Source organism: Peromyscus maniculatus, chromosome X (genome assembly GCF_049852395.1).
Source record: "Peromyscus maniculatus bairdii isolate BWxNUB_F1_BW_parent chromosome X, HU_Pman_BW_mat_3.1, whole genome shotgun sequence".
Classification (NCBI taxonomy): Eukaryota; Metazoa; Chordata; class Mammalia; order Rodentia; family Cricetidae; genus Peromyscus; species Peromyscus maniculatus.
In genome coordinates this window covers 103,186,431-103,206,341 of record NC_134875.1, presented here as the reverse complement: position 1 = coordinate 103,206,341, position 19,911 = coordinate 103,186,431, and the positions used below count along the sequence as shown (strand labels likewise).

The window sequence follows — 19,911 nt, the reverse complement described above, 5'->3', positions numbered from 1 at the left end:
AATGAAATGCAATTCCACTTGCATAAGAAGTTTGATTGGCTTCTTTTACCTGTCTTAGCCTACCCCATAGGCTGCAACTGAGTTGCTCCAAAGCATTAAAAATATCTGTAATAAGTAGATCTGTATACAGGCTAAATGATATACACATGCTTGTGCAGGTGTTCTGGATTCTCAACAGTCTGTAACCCAATGGCATTCCTGTAGAGACCCACAAGGTTTCCTAGTAAGATTTGAGCATGCTTTCCTCCTTATAGAAACCTTTTAAAAGGTGGGAGTTGGCCTCCCACACATGTCTGTGACTAGAGTGCTGCCAAAGCCGCCAGTAGTTCCCATAGCCCAGTATGAACACAGACCAGACATTCATTATTTTGGGATTCATTTGAATATTGTTCATCTCTAGCGGGGGTGATTTTTCAGGCATCATAGTAGTTTTATATTTGTTTCTGATACGTCAAAACCTGCAGGAAAGGGAACGACAACAATGTGAATATGAGTTGGCTCAACGTATTGAGATGCTTCGCAATTTACCATACGAACGGCCGATGGCACAGCAACAGATGGGGCAAAGACAAGAAAATCGGGTATATCGGCCACAAGATCAGGTACAGGAGTAGTCAGAGCCTAAGATGTTGATAAGATGATGAGTGGCATACTGTATTGTTTTACAATAACTGTTGGTTTTGTGCAGGTGGTAAACCTTACTAATGACCTGGGACGAATTCCTGTTGATTCCTTTGGAAATGATAATTCTGCATATTCACGAAATGAGACACAGAGGTAAGAGACAGATGGATTGGGGAAAAGGGGGGAGGCCATTTCTTTTCCCCTGTTCCTGACTATATAGTGCCTATCTCAGGATCTGTTGATGAAATGGAGGGTCTTCCACACAGAAAGGCTAGATAAGACAGCCTAAAAGCTAGAGATTTCACATACAAACCTTGAAGTCATTTGGGCTTCATTGCTCAAGTCTAGACTCTCAGCACAGGGTGTTTGCACAGAAGTCTTTAGTGACCACAGCTGAGTAACTTCAGAATTTCATGTCCATTTTTCAGCTTCTTTGGAATGAAGGCATTGACCATGAAAACCATGGAAGTAGATGTAAGATGTTTGTTACATTCTGTGAACAGGCAACAGCATATAAAGGCTAAACATGGATCATGTAGTATGACGACATATATACATTCTAGCCCAATAATAATGTCTCTCTCTTCAAATACCAGAGAGAAAAGGCTCCTCCTAGCATGTAGTTAAGATCTAATATGTGCTTTTAAATGAATGCTGTCTTACTGAAGCAGAGTCTCAAAAAGCTATGGGGATTTTCATCTGCCCTTACACGTAGCGAAGTAGGTCAGTGTCATGTTTTGTAATGTTTCTCATCATCACAGCCTACCTTAAGAAGGATTAAAATGAAGATTCAGGGTCTTTGGTAAGGCTTTGCAATCCATATCATTCTCTGAATTGCCCAAACTTTTGGTTGTGGAAGAACCCTGGACTTGATGTTAGGAAATATGCCTTGCAGGTAGGTATTACTCAGCCACCAGATCCCTGAGGTAGTTATTTTTAGCCAGATGGAATGGCATATATAAGGCCACAGAGAGCACAGTCACAGTGAAACCCTTTATGTGATACAAAAGAAATCAGGTGAGACAAGTGACTTGACTGTAATTTATCTCAGCATCTGTGTTCCCTTTACATTGGCAAGTTCTTATACTGAAATCAAACACGCACCAAACACTCAAGACCAGGAGAATTTCTCATGGTCCATCATTTTTGACCTATGTCACTGATCCAAATTTCTTCTTTTTCAGATTTTGTAATAATAATGCCAATCATACTCCTCCACTGCTGTATCGCCCATTGGCAAGGTCACATCAAACAACACCACTGCCATATCAACAAGCAGCAGAGACATATCAACCTCTAGCAGCAACCGATCACCCATCAGCAGCAGTGTCAAGTCACCCATCTGCAAGTTCACAACACCCATTAGCAATGTCACAGGTAAGTGATCCCAGATCATCTGAAAGTCTTGACTCAAACATACCTGGATTGGGGAACTAAGGAAATTTCATGCAGCTATGGATGAAATAATAATTTTCACAATGCCTTGAGACACTTTACAGAACGTCATCATTTATTAAGGGTCAACAACCATTGGGTTTACAGACAAAGAAAATGGACATGATAGAGATAGCCTATAGTTTTTTATTTTTGGAGCAAGAGGGCTTCTGTGCCTCTTTTTCATAAGGAGGGCACCTCAGGAATATGCACTGTGTTTGAAATACAGACTAGAAAGCATTATCAGTTTGAAGAAAGTTATACATGTGATGGTAAAACTCACTGCTGAGTAAAATCATTGTCTACTTGGATCCTTGAATAACTAAGCTCCATATATGATTCTCAAATACAACCTAACTTTCAGTCTTCCACAGCATAGATTACCTAATCAAAGTGAGACACAACTCATTTTTAATGCCAGACTCATTGCTGAGTCCAGATTGTTTCCTGGATTTACAGATCTTATGATCCTGCAATACAGTCTAGGTCCTAACTTGGGTATGTCTCATTATATTGAGAAAATCCCTAAAATTCACATTTCTAAATGTGTTTTAACATAAAGCATCTATGAGGTGCCTTATGTTAGACAGGGCAGACATACTTGGGGGCCATCTGTTGGGGCTGGGATTGCAGTATAAAAGCTGGTCCAGATGACAATAACACAGAAGAATTAGCCCCTCATGTAAAGTCCCAGCTAGCCCTATGAGGACCAGAAATATAAAATCTGACAAATTAATAACCCATACAAAAATGTTTTCATCCTACAACACAATCTACCATAAACAAAGATAGTAATCAAAAGTATGGTTAGACATTCTAAATGTTTAGAAATTCTAACCAGCTTAATGTATAACATTTTCAAACACATGCCTTGACCAACTAAACCATCAGTGTCATTAGAAATTGGGTCCCAATGAGGGACTGCCTATATAGAGATCAAAATGAGCAAATGATCTGATGGGGCTTTTAGCAAAGTAGACTTCAATAGTACCTCATTTCTTGCCTTTTACCAAGACAATGACACCCTTGAATGGAGCCCTAATAGTGAAAGTTGTCACCAAGTTGATCTGATAGTGCAGGCCAGTGAGGGTAGGGATTCAGATAGCTCATTTTAAGAGAAGTAGAGTAGGAGCATTAAGGGCTTCACCGTGAGGCCACACTGAATCAGCTCTCTGCCTTCTGGTCATTCCTGCTCTGACTGCTGTGGTCTTCAGCTGTCTGCCCAGATTGGAGCCCAGTATCTACTCCATTTTTTTCTTACTCATCTCATTAGGTTCCACTTACTGGGTCCTATTTCATTTCAAAATAGAGTAAAAAAAAGTCCTACAACAGAAATCTTGGTAACACTGCCTTTGTGCTTGTCCTCCTCCACTCCCTGGTGGGAGCTGTCACCTCTCCTTCCACTCTGAAAATGTAGAAATGCAAGTCCAAGCCTAAAGGTGGACTTTGGCTAGGCCTGGTTGCAGAAAAGTTGAGGGCAAGACACACCTGCTTCAGCTTAAAAGGCAATTTTGAGGTCTCAGGACTGCCACTAAGCCAAGAAGAAGCTGGAAGAAGAAATGGGACAGTCCTCATGTCTTTCCCAGTTCTCTCTCTCTCCTACTATCACCCTGTAAGCCCCTACTGCAAAGGAATTTGTCAGTTCCCTACATTGAAATAAAAGGATCCTTCCATAGTCACACAATGGGCCAAAGAAGTATAGCAAAATATTTCACTCTATCACCCCCCCTCTCTTTTTTTTCAGCTTGCCTCTTCTAACCGCCAAAGAGAGAATGGGACACGCTTGATTCCACCTGGTCAAGAAAATTCAGGTTGTTTTCAGGCTGAAGAGAATATTGATCCTCATCCATGAGGGGAAGATGAGGCAGAAGACAGACCACCATGGTCTGTGTGGGAAAGGGACATACAAAATGGGCAGAGTCCCTTTATGGGAGAGGGAGGGTGGGTTATTTTTTTTTTCTATTCAAAAATTGAGTTTCTAATGATTTTTAAAGCATAACCAGTTTATTGGAAATGATGCTACAGAAGGAATCTGTCACATCCGACTTTGGGTGTGATAGCAAGTATTCACTGGCCCCTACTTGCCGCAAGCAATTTCATGAGGCAAGCTGACTTCAATGGACATATGTTCAGGGGACTTTTTTTGCAACAATAAAAAATGCCACATAAGTTTGAAATATGGAAAAAGCCACTCCACCATGTCCTTTCCCCAAATTCTGGGGTCTTAATCTTGATTTATTCCCACATCCCTTCTGTAGCCCTATAACCCTGTTACATTGGGTAACATATGTGAAATAGATTTCCAATTGTGAGAAATTAATATCTGCTCAAAATAAGGTACATCTTTGCTTAATAAACACTGTGCTTTACTGTAAGTCTTGTGTCTGTGTGGTTGACATTGAGATCATAGGAGTATTACTGACTTGGTGGACCCCTGCATATGTCCTGATGAAGAACCCATGTTCTAGAGCTAAACATCTCACACAGTGCCTGTTCCTAGCATATCATCCTATTTGTCAAACTTATAGATATCAGTGGTGGCTGCTACCCTCCTGTGTGGCAATGAATATAGGCTCCTGCTCTGTGCGCAGCCTTTTTGTTTGGTTTGTTAGCATTTGTGTGTCTGTGTGTTGTCTCTCTCTAAGTTTTTAAGACAGAGTCTACCACTGAACCTAGAGCCCACAATTAGACTAGACTGGCTGGGCAGTGTGCTCCAGGGATCATCTCCCCAGCAATACAGCCTAAAAGGTGATCTTGCTCATTGTTCTAGCACCAAGAAGAACATATCCGCTGTTGTCTACACAATTGTGGAAGTAGGAGGAGATGGTATTGGTGAAATTATTAAGCTACTCTTTGTAGTTAAAAGGGAGGTTTATTTTGTGGCGTAACATACAAGTGAAGGGATTGGTTACAGGGTCTGAGAAAGGTGTAATACATTCCAGCAGTGTTCTTTGGAGAACTCTGCTTGATCTACTTCCAGATTCCAGGGTCCAGGAACCAAGAGAGCTGGCGCATCTGGATCTCAGATCTTCAGGGTCCTCTCTTGGCCTTATAGGAGTCACAGTTACCGAAGCCTCAATGGGGGTTAGAACTTCCAGATCAAAGCTAGAATGGCTTCCCACTACAGGTTGAGGCATGGATAGTCCTGCCAGAAATCATCCCATGTCTTTTGTAAGGCAAGGAACTATAATCATAAGAAAGCAAAGGAAAGAGCCAAGGGTGTTCTGACATATCTCGGGCCACATGATTTATACTAGGGTGTTATAAAAGGAATGTTTGTGTGCTCATAAATTCATCAGAAGCCATAACCTCCAAAGTGATGGATTTGGAGATGAGGTCTTTCAGAGGTGATTAATGTCCTGAGGCAGCAGGAGGATGGTAATGGCATGTGAGCTTTTGATAGGTACTCAACTGCCCTGGCGCCAGCGTGACTTTAAAGTTTACTCAGTGGCTTTCTGGACAGCCATAGTTCTTACAATCATAGGTAAAGCTCTGCATTTGGAAAGTCATTTTAGTTTTTGGTCTTCAGCTTGAGAACAGGATGTTAGGGAACAGAGCACTTTCCTCAGAGAGCATAGGACTGCTGGGTGAAGCTGTGAGACTGAACAAAACTTAGGGGGAGGCATGGGAATCCCAGGAGCCTGGAGCACACCTGTGTGGGTGACTGCTTGAAATTACTTTTTAAGATGTCGCTGTTCTTGATGGCAACCTCCTTCAGCAGCCCTGGAATGGCTGAACACAGTGACGCTCACATTATTAGGTAGCTGAGTAATGTTGACATGGCAGAGTTTCCTGGTTTGTCTGTTTCCCTCACTTTATATGCTCAGCCCATACCAGTTGGGGGGAAGTAGAATCACAGAAAAGTTCTCTAGAGCTTGTGAGTACAGGGTTCCACAGCTGGAGCTGGCCTAATATGGTGTTCAAGGAGCCCCACTGCCCCACCACTGATACACACCACAGGAATGGCTGTCAGAGCCTGTAGATTGGAGTGACTGAAAAGGAAACACCAGACCTCAGCCTTCCTGCATACCACAAAGCACAGTGTTCAGTAGCCTGAGTTTCAAAGCAGGCATCTGTGATCCCTTCTCAGGGGCTTCTCTGCTCCTAGCAATGATATCAATAAGGTGGCCCCAACATGAAGCACCTTACTAGAACCCTATGAGACCTGGGATGCTAGAGTCAGTTTGAGTTTTTTTTTATATTCTCAGCATGAGACCAAGTTCAATTCACTTATCTGGGAAGGCTCTGGAGTTGAATATCTGTGTGGCTTGTGGAGGTAAAGGAGGAAACACATCAGAGTTTCTAGACAGTCACTCTAAACACACACCTGCTTATTCCCATGTAGACATTAGAAGGCTTGACCTGTATGCAATGCAACATTCCATTCACAGGTTTATAGCTGCATATTCAAACATTTATAAACATTCTTATTCCCAAATGCATTTTACAATAAAGAAAGAAGAGTGTTATTCAAACAATCAGCCTCAGTCCATATCCTTCCTCAACATTTCACACAATACCACACAGCACCAGGTAATACCCAGGAGTATATATTGAGCAATTTATTAAAGTGTGCCTTGACAACAAAAGGGAAAGTATCCTTGGAATATTCTAGCATGTGAGTACTGTTCATCCTGATTGAGCTGTGCACTTATTCTACAGTAATCACCATCCCAACTGCTATGATCTTAAGACATCTGAAGACTTCCACCTGAGGCCCTGGTGCACTCCAAAGGAATGCTTCACTCCCTCTACCTAATGGGATTCTAATACTATCTGATCATTGCCTGTGCTGAGTGTTTGTGCTTCCTACTGAAAATCGTCACCTTAGGCTCTTTGGCATATGACTTCTGCGTAAATGAAGCAAGAGCCTGCTAGTTTGATGGAGGATTCATTGGTGTGGTCAGAAGTCACACCTTGTCCTAGCTGAACTAGGATGCTATCTGCTACCCCGATTACACAGCACCACTGAGTGGCCCCTAGAATTTAAACCTCAAACTACATTCACCAATGTTAACAGAGGTATACTGGGAGAGGGACAGTTGGTTTTCCTGGGATTCAGCTTCTCATAGACTGTCCATGTTCCAGTGAATGGTCCTACACCCATACACATGCTGGCTGCAATATAGAGACTCTGGGTTTTTTAATGGGTACATGAAATTGTGGGGATTGGTGGTAGGAAGGGAAATGTGAGGAGTTAGAGGGGAGGAAGTAGGGCAGTTTAGATGTAACCATCTTTTAAAATAAGAAACCCACAGCCAAATGCAGAGTTAAAAATCCTAAGAGGTCAGAGCAGTAGCTAATTGCTAAAAATCTTACCCTTCACTGCTGTTGATGTCCCCCTCAGAAAGAGAACTACTTCCTTTGTGTCTGTCTTCTTATAGACTTTCTGTTCTGCCTTCTCATTGGTTGTAAACACAACCACATGACCTCCTCATTACTGCCCAACTATACAGAACTCCAGATCTTCTATGGTTGGTATTGAGATTAAAGGTGTGTGTCTCCATGGTGGTGTTATCCTTGAACACACAGAGATCTGACTGTTATGTGATTGGGATTAAGGGAGCATGCTACCACTGCCAGACTTCTGTTATGGCTTTTTATTAGCTCTGATCCCCAGGCAACTTTATTAACATACAAATAAAATCACATTTCAGTACAAATAAAATATCACCATTGGGCAGAGTGATCAAAATATATTTTATTCATTTTCAAACATCAAATTAAATAATAACTCCCAGGTTCAGAGCTAGTGTCAGATTAAATATGACACAGGTGATGTTAAATGTTGGACTTTTCAGCATTAATGGGTAAGCAAGTCACTGCTGCATGATCATCTATTCCTATTCAGTGCAATCCAAGTTCTCCTCATTGGTCCTATCATTTCCTTTACTCTGTAGTTGTATCTTTCCTCCCATCATACACTCTGCCCACAACTTGATGAAACAATTGGGATTGATTCAAAAATTCTGCCCCTTTTGCCTTCACACCTTGCCAGTATTCTAAACACCACGAAGTTCCTTCCCTCCTGTTTGTGCATCTCCAAGCCTTGCCCACAATGCAGAACTCAGGCAGGAAGAGCCCCTGGCTCTCTTCAGCATCTAATGTATGTGCATCACCGCCTCTACTAAACTGCCTCACAACTGGTAGAAGTTGGATCAGCTCTTAGATGTGCCTTTAACTCCCACAACTCAAGGCCGTGCAGAACTTAACTGGCTTTCCACAAATATTCAAGGCGAATGTCTTCATGAATTCTGTGCTTAGTTGACACTAGGAAAATGTTTCACAAAGAAAATCAGTTGCTTGAGACAAGAGCAAGTGGGAAATCAAGACTAGCTGGAACTACTGCACAGAAACTGAGAGCATGTAGCAAGAAAGTGTTCCACATCTACTCAATCTATCTGGCTCAAGTGTACTTAGCCAGTAAATGGGCAGCCCTTCCTGCTTCCTCCTTCATCAGTGCTCTGGCCTCTTGCGATAGCTACAGTCTGATGAAACCAGGTAGATAATTGGTAGATGAGACAACTCAACACCCTATCAACATTTTGGTGGCTCCAATTAGCATCCGGACATTCCTCCACAGCACACATATTTCCTGACACTGCAGAGAGATGGGGCTGATGAATGCGTGAGAGGCTGACAATGACAATTAAATGCCAAGACGCCTGAGACTTCTGGAGCCATGGATGTTTCCTGCACAATAGTCAAAGGGTAATTAACCACATAGTTATCTTGTTGATGAAACAAAAGCCACAACACTATGGAATCAAAATATGTCAAGTGCAGAGAGGCAAAAGATAGCAGACAGAACAGACAAATTGCAGTATTTAGAACAGTGAATTCAAGTGTTTGTGTAATCCAAGTCCCAGCCTGTGGGGCAGGTAGTTGGGAGAGGATCTAGAAATTCATATGACTTGGTATGGGGTGTGACTTCAGCAAGGAAATAGGCTCTAGTTTTTTAGGTGACAGCCAGTGTCATGGGATAATTTAAACCTGAGCCTTTGGGCATATGGTCTCCTAGGCAAGTCTGTGTGGGATACTTGTTCACAGTAAATTCCCCAAGACAGGTTTCCTGGCCTAGTGGTGCTCTTCTATTCCACCTTCCTCACCTGCCAATGGTCAGTGTCCACCAATGTCCATCTGAGATTTACGGTAGAGAAGCAAGGCAATCCTTTGATTTTTCAACTGAACACATGTGATGCCCTTTGTTGACTCATGGGATTGCAGGAGTAAGGAAAACACAGTTGCTTGACAGTAGGGGTTTCTTCTGTACTCCAAAGCTCCCGAGGATCCTGGAAACAAGGAATAAATGAACAAATTAGTCATCTCTAAGTCAGCCTGTGGCCTCGTCCTGAGCACTTATGAAGGCACAGAGCAGGCACTGAGCCTGCGCAGGGATGAGCATGTTGGAAGACTAGCCCTTCCTAAGTGATTGCACTTCTCTATTTTCTTGGTCTAGGTGGATCTTTTTCTTGTTTCTCTTTTCTGATCACTGTACATTCTTCTCACAGGAACAGACCTTCTCAGCCTCTCAGTCACCAAGATAATACTCAGATATCGATCTGACTCTTCCCTTTCCTCCTATTTATCACCTAGAACAACATTTCTCAACCTATGTGTCATGACCCCACTGGGGGACAAATGACCCTTTCACAGGGGTCACCTAAGATCATCAGAAAACACAGATATGTACATTGTGATTCATAGTAGTAGTAAAATTACACTTATTAAGTAGCAATGAAAATAATCTTATGGTTTGAGGTCACCATAATATGAAGAACTGTATTAAAAGGTCACAACATTAGGAAGGTTAAAAAACACTGATTAAGAACTTGCTTGTTTGTCTCCTCTCCTGAGATGCATGAAGGAACAGGTAAAAAAAATAAGTGAATGAGTCCCAGTCTTGGGGAAAATGTCTGATGACTTTTTAAGGCCAGCATATAAATTGCATTTCCTCTAACACCAATGTCCCACAGTGTGGGGCACCCCTCCCCCCCAAAAAAACACTCAGTGTCTGTTTCCTGTGGTTACTTTAATGTTGTAGTCCTGCCCAAAACACACACATGGACCTGGAAGGATGCCAAGATGTGTAAATGAAGAAGGATTTTCTTATTCCTTAAAGCTCATAGTTTCTTTTGTTCTTCCCTACCACCCCAGCCCACACATCAGCCATTGTGTGGTGTCAGCAATGGCTCCAGTTTGGTAGGTGTTTCCATACACCTTCAAGTTCTAAGAATGCTTATAGGGGGCAGCAGCGCTACAGATGCTCTAGAAACAAGAGCCCCAGTGCCGGGCGGTGGTGGCGCACGCCTTTAATCCCAGCACTCGGGAGGCAGAGGCAGGCGGATCTTTGTGAGTTCGAGGCCAGCCTGGGCTACCAAGTGAGTTCCAGGAAAGGCGCAAAGCTACACAGAGAAACCCTGTCTCGAAAAACCAAAAAAAAAAAAAAAAAAAAAAAAAAAAGAAACAAGAGCCCCAAGCTAGATAGGGCATAGTCAGACTCATTCCTTGTCAAGTTTGGCCCCCTGGTGCACCATTGCGGTATTGCAGCTATTCAGTGGCCTCTCTCCTGACCTCTTCTGTTAACATTTCCTGTATGTTCTGTTTTCAGCCTTTTCAGACATTCTGTTCCCTCTCCATAGTTGCTGCTTTGCTCTTCTTGCCTGTGCTCCAGTTGATTAGAAAGAAAGTAGCCAATTTTGGATGAACCTATCCCTCTGCTCTCAGAGTCTCATACCTCAAGAGGGAATCACAAAATTTGATGAACTAATCGCATACCCTATAGGCTCACAACCTCAAGCAGTCTCATCTAGACACTCTTCCCTGCTCAAGATGTTCATGTTTTGTATCATGCCAGTTTGCTTTCTTCTCCAGCTCCTCATGCCTTCCCCTTCTTATATTCAATGTAGAAGTCAGAAGGATGGAACAGAAATTGCTTCAGAATCTCTTCAATGGAGATTCTTTTGCCTTCCTCTGTATCCAACCTTTCCCCATGCTAAAATAGAAGTTTCTTTCTTAACAGTGATACAGTTACCTATGTTCTGGATCAGAGCTCATCCCATTCTATTTATAATTCCTCCTGCAGCATCATGAAATCCCCCTTTCTACTTAATCAATCCTATCAGCATGCAAGAATGGTGTTAATATCCCTCACCTTAAAATGTATAATTCCTTGACTTCTGTGTGTTCCCCTGTAGCAAGCACCACAGGTTCCTGCTCCATTCCTAAGCCCTTGTCTTCATCTAATTCTGTCTCCCTGCCCAGAATACTCAACACACATGTGCTGCCTTGTGCCTACCACTCCACAGAAACAGCTCTTGTCAAAGAGATTGAAAATTAACAGGTTGCCAAATCTCCCTCTCACTCCCATGTTTTATGGCTCTTGGCAATGCTGGTTCATTTGCCATCCATTACCTCTTCTGGCTTCTTCATTGCCACCCATTCCCTCTTCAGCAAGGAAGAGCAACAAGGAGATGCTTGTGAGACACATCTCAATATTGAAGGGCATAAGCCTGGGTACTTAGATTTACCCATATTGTTTTACATTCTAGATAACCTCATACACACACACACACACACACACACACACACACACACACACACACACACACCTTTACTTAATAAAGACTAATATTTGTAGCTCTTTACATTTTAACCCTAAATTATAAATATCTGCATGGTCTTTCAGCTCTAATCTGCATGGAATTGAACTTCAACACCTTCCAATATCCTGCATCTTTCAGTGGATAGACCTGTCAGCTTTCTAGTTACATTAGCTAGAAATATGGTGTCATGGTTAATAGTATCTTCACCACATGCCTGTGTAAAATACTAAGTGGAAATTTGTATGTAAGTATGTGGAAATTTGGCCTTATTTAAAAATCAGGCCACTGTATCTCTACCGCATTCCTCTATCCACAGTGTAATTCCTGAAGACCCACAGCATATTCATGAAATCTTGGCCATTATTTGCTATAAAGTCAGTATGGTTTTACTGTCCCCAAACCTTCATTTTGTTGAAATTTATTCCCCATTGTGAAGTATACAGGGTGGAAACCTAATCTGAATATGGTGTTTAGGTGAAGGGACTTTGTGAGGTGAGTAGAATTAGATAAACTCATTAGGGTTCAAACTGTTCATGAATATTATGATTTTATAAGGAAGATTGTGATATGCTCAAATGTGACCACTCCCCACCTCTTACCAATTCATCGCTTCACTTCACTGCCTTGAGACTCTGCCAGGAAGTTTAGCATTCATTTTCTTACCTTTGCATAAAAAAATGTGGCCAGAATCAGACATTTTTCTTTTAACTTACCCTTGGTGGTATTTTGTTTTCAACAACAGAAATTGGAGCAAGTTCAGTTCCTATCACCCTGTTGAGTGACTCATACCTGCCTGTAACTCTAGCTCCAGGGAATCTGACACTCTTTTCCAGCCTATACTCTCACATCTGTATGCATATGCGCATGCACACACACACACACACACACACACACACACACACACACACACACACACTTACTTATACATAAATAAATGAAATTAATGAGGACTATGTGGGTTCAGCTCCTTAATAGTCCCCTCCCAGGGTCTGGGAAGAATCTACAACCAGCTGATAAGTAATCTTTGATGATAGGACATGAATCTACATACATGAAACTTGTTAGTCCATACATATGGTGATTTTTTATTTGTGGTGAAATGTAATTTTATTTGTATGTTAATAAAGTTGCCTAAGGATCAGAGCCAAGAGCAAGCCATTAAGCAGAAGTCTGGTACTGGTAGCACATACCCTTAATCTGATCACATGTCAGGCAGAATCTCTATGTCACAGCCAAGCAGTGACCCAAACCTTTAATCTCAATATGAACCATAAAGACCTGGAGGTCTGTATAGACAGCCAGTGACAAGGAAGTCATGTGGTTGGGGTTAAAACCAATGAGAAGGCAGAACATAAAGGCAATAAAAAACAGGACACAGGAAGTAGGTCTCTCTCTCAGGGGAAGGATGCCAGCAAGTAATAAGACAAGGCGGTCTTAGCTCTTGGCTACTTCTCAATCTCTGGCTACTTCTCAATCTCAATCTCTATTCTTTATAAAGAATATTCTTTATAAAGAATATTCTCTATTCTTTATAAAGAATAAAAATTCTTTATTTTGCTCTGTGTTTTTTATTTAATAAGTCCATTTAGAATTACATTTACATTTGGTGCCCATGTGGCAAGAATTTATTAAAAACCGTTGGTGGTTACAGCCCGACTTGGCCCCTGCTCGGTTGGAGGTTACAGGCCCCAGGCCAGGCCAGAGCTACGTGTCCAGCTGCACATGCTAAGTGCTACACTCAACTGTAGCTGCAGCAGCTACATGCAGTTGCAGCTGGAGCAGCTTGCAGCTTAATCACCAGCTCACATGGTCGGAGCTTAAGGAAGCCTCTGGAGCTCAGGCTCGAATTGGCTAAAGTGGGAGCACATGGCTGGATTTAAGCTTTTAGCCAGAATACATGGCTACACTCTCTCTCTCTTTTTTCTTTCTCTCTCTCTCTCTCTCTTTGGATTCCCATCTCAGAAGCTAGGTAGTTGGTTTGAAATTCCCTCTGATTTATACTGGTCTATGAAGACTTGGTAAGTCAATTAAAATATCAGCTGTTTTAAAGGGAAAAACTACTTAAAAGAGAAAAAATTTTCCACATTAAAAAAAATAGGTATTATCTGTATAATAGAAGAAAACTGGTCTTTGTTTGATAAAATTTTAGGCAGTCTGAAAATGGAACAATTATATGAGAAGATTAATGTTGATGGGATGTACATTACACCAATTATGCATATTATTACTTTACTTATTCTTATTTTACAATTTAAAATGATAGTCAATTTAAGTGCCAGGATAAAAGCTGTAGAAAAAACTATTAAAATGAATTATAGAGACATTCAGACCCAGACAGAAGAATTTAAGGGTGAAATTATTTCAGGATTAGATTATAAGGTTATAGAAAGAAAGCCTGTTTTCAAACAATCAAACTTAATTTATCTGGTAACTGTACAACAGCTACCTGGTCAAGTGAACATATAAAATAATTGAACTCCAATTGAAATGTTAGATTTAAAACTTTAAGGAGGTTGTAGTATCTTATGTCATGCATTTCCCATTTGTAAAGCAAATGATAAACTCCTGGTCAACTGGTAATAAGATTATTCCTCAGGACTAGAAAAATCTGGCAAATGTCCTGGAACCGGGGACACAGCTTCAGTGGCGCATGTAGTTCAGGGATGAGGCTAAAACCATAGAAAGTCAGTGGAGGCCTAGAGCTGTGGAAATCTCCCAGGATCAGCTTCTTGGAGAAGGCCAATATGTTGAAATATAAAGGCAATATTTATATGATAACTAGACCCTAATTCTATGTCAAATGGCAGCCATGAATGCATAGGGCAGAATTGAGGAAGCAGGAAAGAAAACTGAGTCATTCACAAAAGTTATACAGGGCCCAAGAGAATCTTTCACAGATTACTCACAAAGACTAACATCAGCAGTAAAGAGAATAGTCCCGAATTCAGAAGATAGGCAGATAATAATTGAATCTTTGGCTTTTGAGAACGTGAATGCAGCATGCAAGACAATAATCAGGCCATTAAAGGCAAGATCTGCACCTTTGGAAGATTGGATTAGAGACACAATTAATGTTGAGTCTCATGACCATGATGATATGTGGATAGGAGAAGCAATGTCAAGAGGTTTGAGGAATGTCAGATGTTTTGGATGTGGAAAGCAAGGTCATTTGAAAAGGGATTATAAACAGGGCATTCCTAGAAACAATGTTTCTTCAAGGAACAATGGCAACAGAATGCTCCTTCCTTCTGGAGTATGCAGAAGGTGTGGTAAGAGTAAACACTGGACCAACAAATGTAGATCAGCAAGGGAGAGACAAGGTAATCCTTTGCCTCAGTTGGGAAACTCCCAGCAGGGCCTCAGGCAAATCCAGTTCAGACATCTCCTGCAGTCATAGAAGAAACCCCTACTTAGGGCAAATAAATAACCAAATGCCTAATGGAATAAACCAGGCTGCTCAGGGTGATGGAACAGCTGAGACAGAGAGAATAGAAAATTCAGGAGAAACCGTAAAGAAAAATTTTTGGCAAACTTCTATAAATGAACAAAGAGCAAAATTAACAATAAGAATAAATGATATTTTCTGGTCTGGTCTGGTAGTCACAGGTGCTGATGTGACCATAATTGCACCAGAATTTTGGCATCCAACTTGGTCTCTTCAAGAGGTAAACATTCAGGTGTTAGGGATTGGAGCATTATCTCAAGTAAAACAGAGTGCAAGATGGCTCTAATGTATAGGTCCAGAAGGACAGAGAGGAAAATTAAAACCATATGTGGCTAACATAGCAATGAACTTATGGAATCGAGACATGTTACAACAATAGAATACTCAGATTAACACCCACCCAACCTCAGAAAGAAATCATAAACTAACACATGTTTCTGAGAGAAATACTAGAAGGTATTATTCTAATGAGTGGTCACCAGCCATCCAGATTGTATAAGAAGAGGACACAACAACTGATGATCTTCCAAAGACACCAATGGTTAACAGACAAGCCTGTAAAGGTTCAGCAATGGCCTTTAACAGCAGAGAAACTCCAGGCTTTAGAAGAGCTGGTACAAGAGCAGTTAAATGCTTAGTATATTGAAGAATCAACCAGACCTTGGAATTCTCCTGTATCTGTTATTAAAAAGAAATCTGGTAAATGGAGAATGGTAACAGACCTCAGAGCAATTAACAAAGTAATTCAGCCAATGGGCTCTCTACAGTGCAGAATTCCTTTGCCTACTCTGATACCTAAAGGGTGGCCTCCTATAGTTATTGATTTAAAAGAATGTTTCTTTTCAATACTATTACAAGAAAAAGGCAGAGAAAGTTTTGCCTTCTTGGTGCCTGCTTATAATAATTCTCAACCAGTTAAAAGATATCAATGGAGGGTCCTCTCACAGGGAATGTTAAATAGCCCAACCCTGTGCCAATATTTTGTACAATAGCCATTGGAAATGATATGTAAAAAATTCTTAAATCCAAAATTTATCATTATATGGATGATATTTTACTAGCTGACTCAAATGCAGATAATTTAGAAAGAATGTTTGAAGACATAAAGAACAAATTGGCCCTGAAAAGATACAAAGAGGATATTCTATTGATTATTTAGAATATAAAATAGAGCTACAAAAAATTAGACCCCAAAAGGTGCAAATTAGGAGAGATGGACTACAGACTCTTAATGACTGTCAAATATTATTTGGAGACATTTCTCATCTACAAACTATGGTTGGAGTAAAAAATGATGAACTGAATAATTGTTCAAAACCTTAGAAGGTGATAAGATCTTAATTAGTCTAAGAGAATTATCATGTGAAGCTGAGAAAGAAGTGGCCTTGGTAGAAAAGAAAGTGCATGAAGGGCACATGGATCATATTGATCCAAAGCTGGATTGCATTTTGGTTATTTTACTGTACTCTAGGCATTCTCCTACAGGAATATTAATGCAGAGGGAAGATATTATATTGGAATGGATATTTTTACCAAATAAACCAAATAAAAAATTAAAACTTATGTGGAAAAAAATCTCTGTCTTGATTTGGAAAGGAAAATTGAGACTCCGTCAATTAGCAGGAATAGACCCAGCAGAAATTGTCATACCTTTAACTACAGAGGACATTGAAAAATTATGGACAGAAAGTGAACCTTGGCAAATAGCTTACAGTAATTTTTTGGGAGAAATTAACAGCAAATATCCCAAAAGTGATAGAATTGTTCTTGTAAAGAGAACTGATTGGTTCTTGCCTTGAATTGTATGGGAAAAACTCATAATTGGAGTTCATACATTTTATACTGATGCCAAAAAACAAGGAAAGGCAGGTTACAAATCAGAAAATTTAAGTAAAGTGGTTCAAAGTCCTTATAATTCACTTCAAAAATCAGAATTGTATGCTATTCTGTTGGTATTAATGGATTTTTCAGAAACTCTCAACATAGTGACTGACTCTCAGCATGCTAAAAGAGTGGTATTACATATTGAGACTTCAGAATTTATCCCTGATGCTTCAGAATTAACTTCACTATTTATTCAGTTACAAGATACAATCAGGAAAAGGAGTCATCCTTATGTATAACTCACACCCAATCCCATACTGATCTGCCAGGCCCTCTAGCACAAGGCAATGATGAGATTGATAAATTATTGATGAAAAATGTGCTGGAGGCTTCAGAATTTCATAAAAATGTCATGTCAATAGTAAAGGATTAAAAAAGGATTTTTCCATTACCTGGTAACAAGCCAAAGAAATAGTAAAGAAATGTCCTACTTGTTCCTTCTACAATCAAACACCATTACTAGCAGGATGTAACCCAAAGGGTACTCAGAGAAATGAAATCTGGCAGATGGACATGTTTCATTTTGCAGAATTTGGAAAATTGAATTATGTACACCATACCATCAATACTTATTCAGGATTTCAATGGGCAACTACTTTGAGTTCTGAAAAGGCTGATTCTGTAATCACTCATTTGCTAGAAGTTATGGTCATCATGGGTATACCTGCACAAATCAAAACTGGCAATGCTTCATCATATGTCTCTGTTAAAATGAAACAGTTTTTTTGCTTATTACAATATAAAGAATATTACAGGCATACCATATAATCCTACAGGTCAAGCAGTTATAGAAAGAGCAAACAGAACTCTAAAGGATATGCTAAATAAACAGAAAGGGGTAACAAAACTCCCCAGAAATAGACTGCATAATGCTCTATTAACTTTGAATTTTCTCACTGCCAATGAGAAAGTAACAACAGCTGCAGAGAGACATTGGATAATAGAAAAAACTACAGAATTAAATCAGCCTATATACTTTAAGGATGTGCTGACCTCAGAATGGAGACCAGGATATGTGTTACCTTGGGGACAAGGTTTTGCTTTTGTTTCTACAGGAGAAGATAAGCTGTGGGTACCATCAAAATTGATAAAGGTTCAATTTGAACAAGAGAGACCTCTTAATTGGAGGAGGTAATAGTTCATCAACCGGCATGAACATCCAATTTAAACTAACTTGTACCAGTAACACATGCCTTTTCATTTAATCAGATAATAACTTGCCAAAACGAACCTCCCCAAAATTTGTCTTGGAGATAGGTTTTTGTTTTTGTCTTTTAGGAGAATGAAGGTTAAGGAATGTGAAGAACACAGGAGAAATGTGACAACTGAAGAAAAGGGACAAATCATCTATCTCAGGAAACAGTAAAATGGTGTGTAGGTATATCATCTAAAATTTTTTATATGTCTTCCTAAATATTTGTTTCTGCTCTTCTCTAAAGAAATTTAACACTATTTGTCTTCTTATAGTCCCAATTCAATTAAAATTTAAAGCTGACGTTGGAATTGGAGACTGGCTCTCTCCTTCTGTAACTCAAGCATGGTTTTTTTTCTTTTTTTTATTTTTATTTTTTAAATTACACTCATGATATTCATTAATTACACTCATGATATCAATCACATTTGTGGTAATATCATTTTCAATAAAGTGAAAAAATACAAATTAACACATCAGTAGCCATCCTACGTACCAATGACAAACACACTGAAAAAGAAATCCAAGACACACACACACACACACACACACACACACACACACACACACGCACGCACACGCACACGCACACGCACGCACACACAAATGCATGCACACACAGTCATAGGAGTAAATATAACCAAGGACATGAAAAATATCTGTAGTGAACACTTTATAGACACTGAAGAAGAATTTCAGGAGGATAAGAGATGTTGAGAAGACCTATGCCTTTTTAAAATTGAGATTATCATACAATTATTTCATTTCTCCCTTTCCTTTCCATCATCTAAACCCTGATATATACACCTCCTTCATCTCTTTCTAAATCATGTTCTTTTTATTTATTTATTTATTTTGTAAATTTATTTTACAACATCATTTAGTTCAACATAATAGCCACAGAGTCCCCTGTTCTCCCACTCTCGCCCCCTTCCCCCTCCCCCCACCCCACCCCCCATTCCCACCTCCTCCAGATCAAGGTCTCCCCCGAGGACCGGGATCGACCTGGTAGACTCAGTCCAGCCAGGTCCAGTCCCCCCCTCCCAGACCGAGCCAAGCGTCCCTGCATAGGTCCCAGGATTCAAACAGCCAACTCAAGCAACGAGCCCAGGACCCTGCACCAACACACAGCTGCCTCCCAAACAGATCAAGCCAAATGACTGTCTCACCCGTTCAGGGGGCCTGATCCAGTTGGGGGTCCCTCAGCCCTTGGTTCATAGATTCTGTGCTTCCATTCATTTGGTTATTTGTCCCTGTGCTTTATCCAACCTTGGCTTCAACAATTCTCGCTCATATAAACCCTCTTCTTTCTCACTAATTAGAATCCAAGTGCTCCACCAGGGGCCCAGCCGTGGAAGTCTGCATCCAGATTCCTCAGACCTTCCTTGGATGGGGTTTATGGCACAACTAACAGGGTGTCTGGCCATCCCACCACCAGAGTAGGTCAGTTCCTGCCGTCTCTCGACCATTGCCAGCAGTCTTTTGTGGGGGTATCTTTGTGGATCTCCGTGGGCCTCCCTAGCTCTCTGCTTCCTCCCCTTCTCATGTGGTCTTCATTTAACATGGTCTCCTATTTCTTGTTCTCCCTCTCTTTTCTTGATCCAGCTAGGATCTCCCACTCTCTTTCCCTCGACCATTGCCCTTCATTGTTCCCACTCATGACCAGGTTGTTCATGTAGATCTCATCCATTTCTCCGTGTTTTTTTTTTTGGGGGGTCTCGTTTTCC

General features: G+C 40.6%; 1 protein-coding gene across 5 annotated transcripts in view; it reads left to right on the top strand.

Annotated features, from left to right (window-relative positions):
- Positions 1-4,433, top strand: part of LOC107400241 (uncharacterized) — a 40,542-nt gene extending 36,109 nt beyond the window's left edge. For all 5 annotated transcript variants that reach the window (XM_076561673.1, XM_076561670.1, XM_076561671.1 and 2 more), the window contains 4 exons: positions 465-602; positions 689-777; positions 1,809-2,001; positions 3,803-4,433. In XM_076561673.1, the coding sequence (XP_076417788.1) occupies positions 465-602; positions 689-777; positions 1,809-2,001; positions 3,803-3,910 (528 nt within the window). In that variant the 3' untranslated portion in view covers positions 3,911-4,433. The remainder of the gene's footprint in view (positions 1-464; positions 603-688; positions 778-1,808; positions 2,002-3,802) is intronic.
- The last annotated feature ends 15,478 nt before the right edge of the window (positions 4,434-19,911 follow it).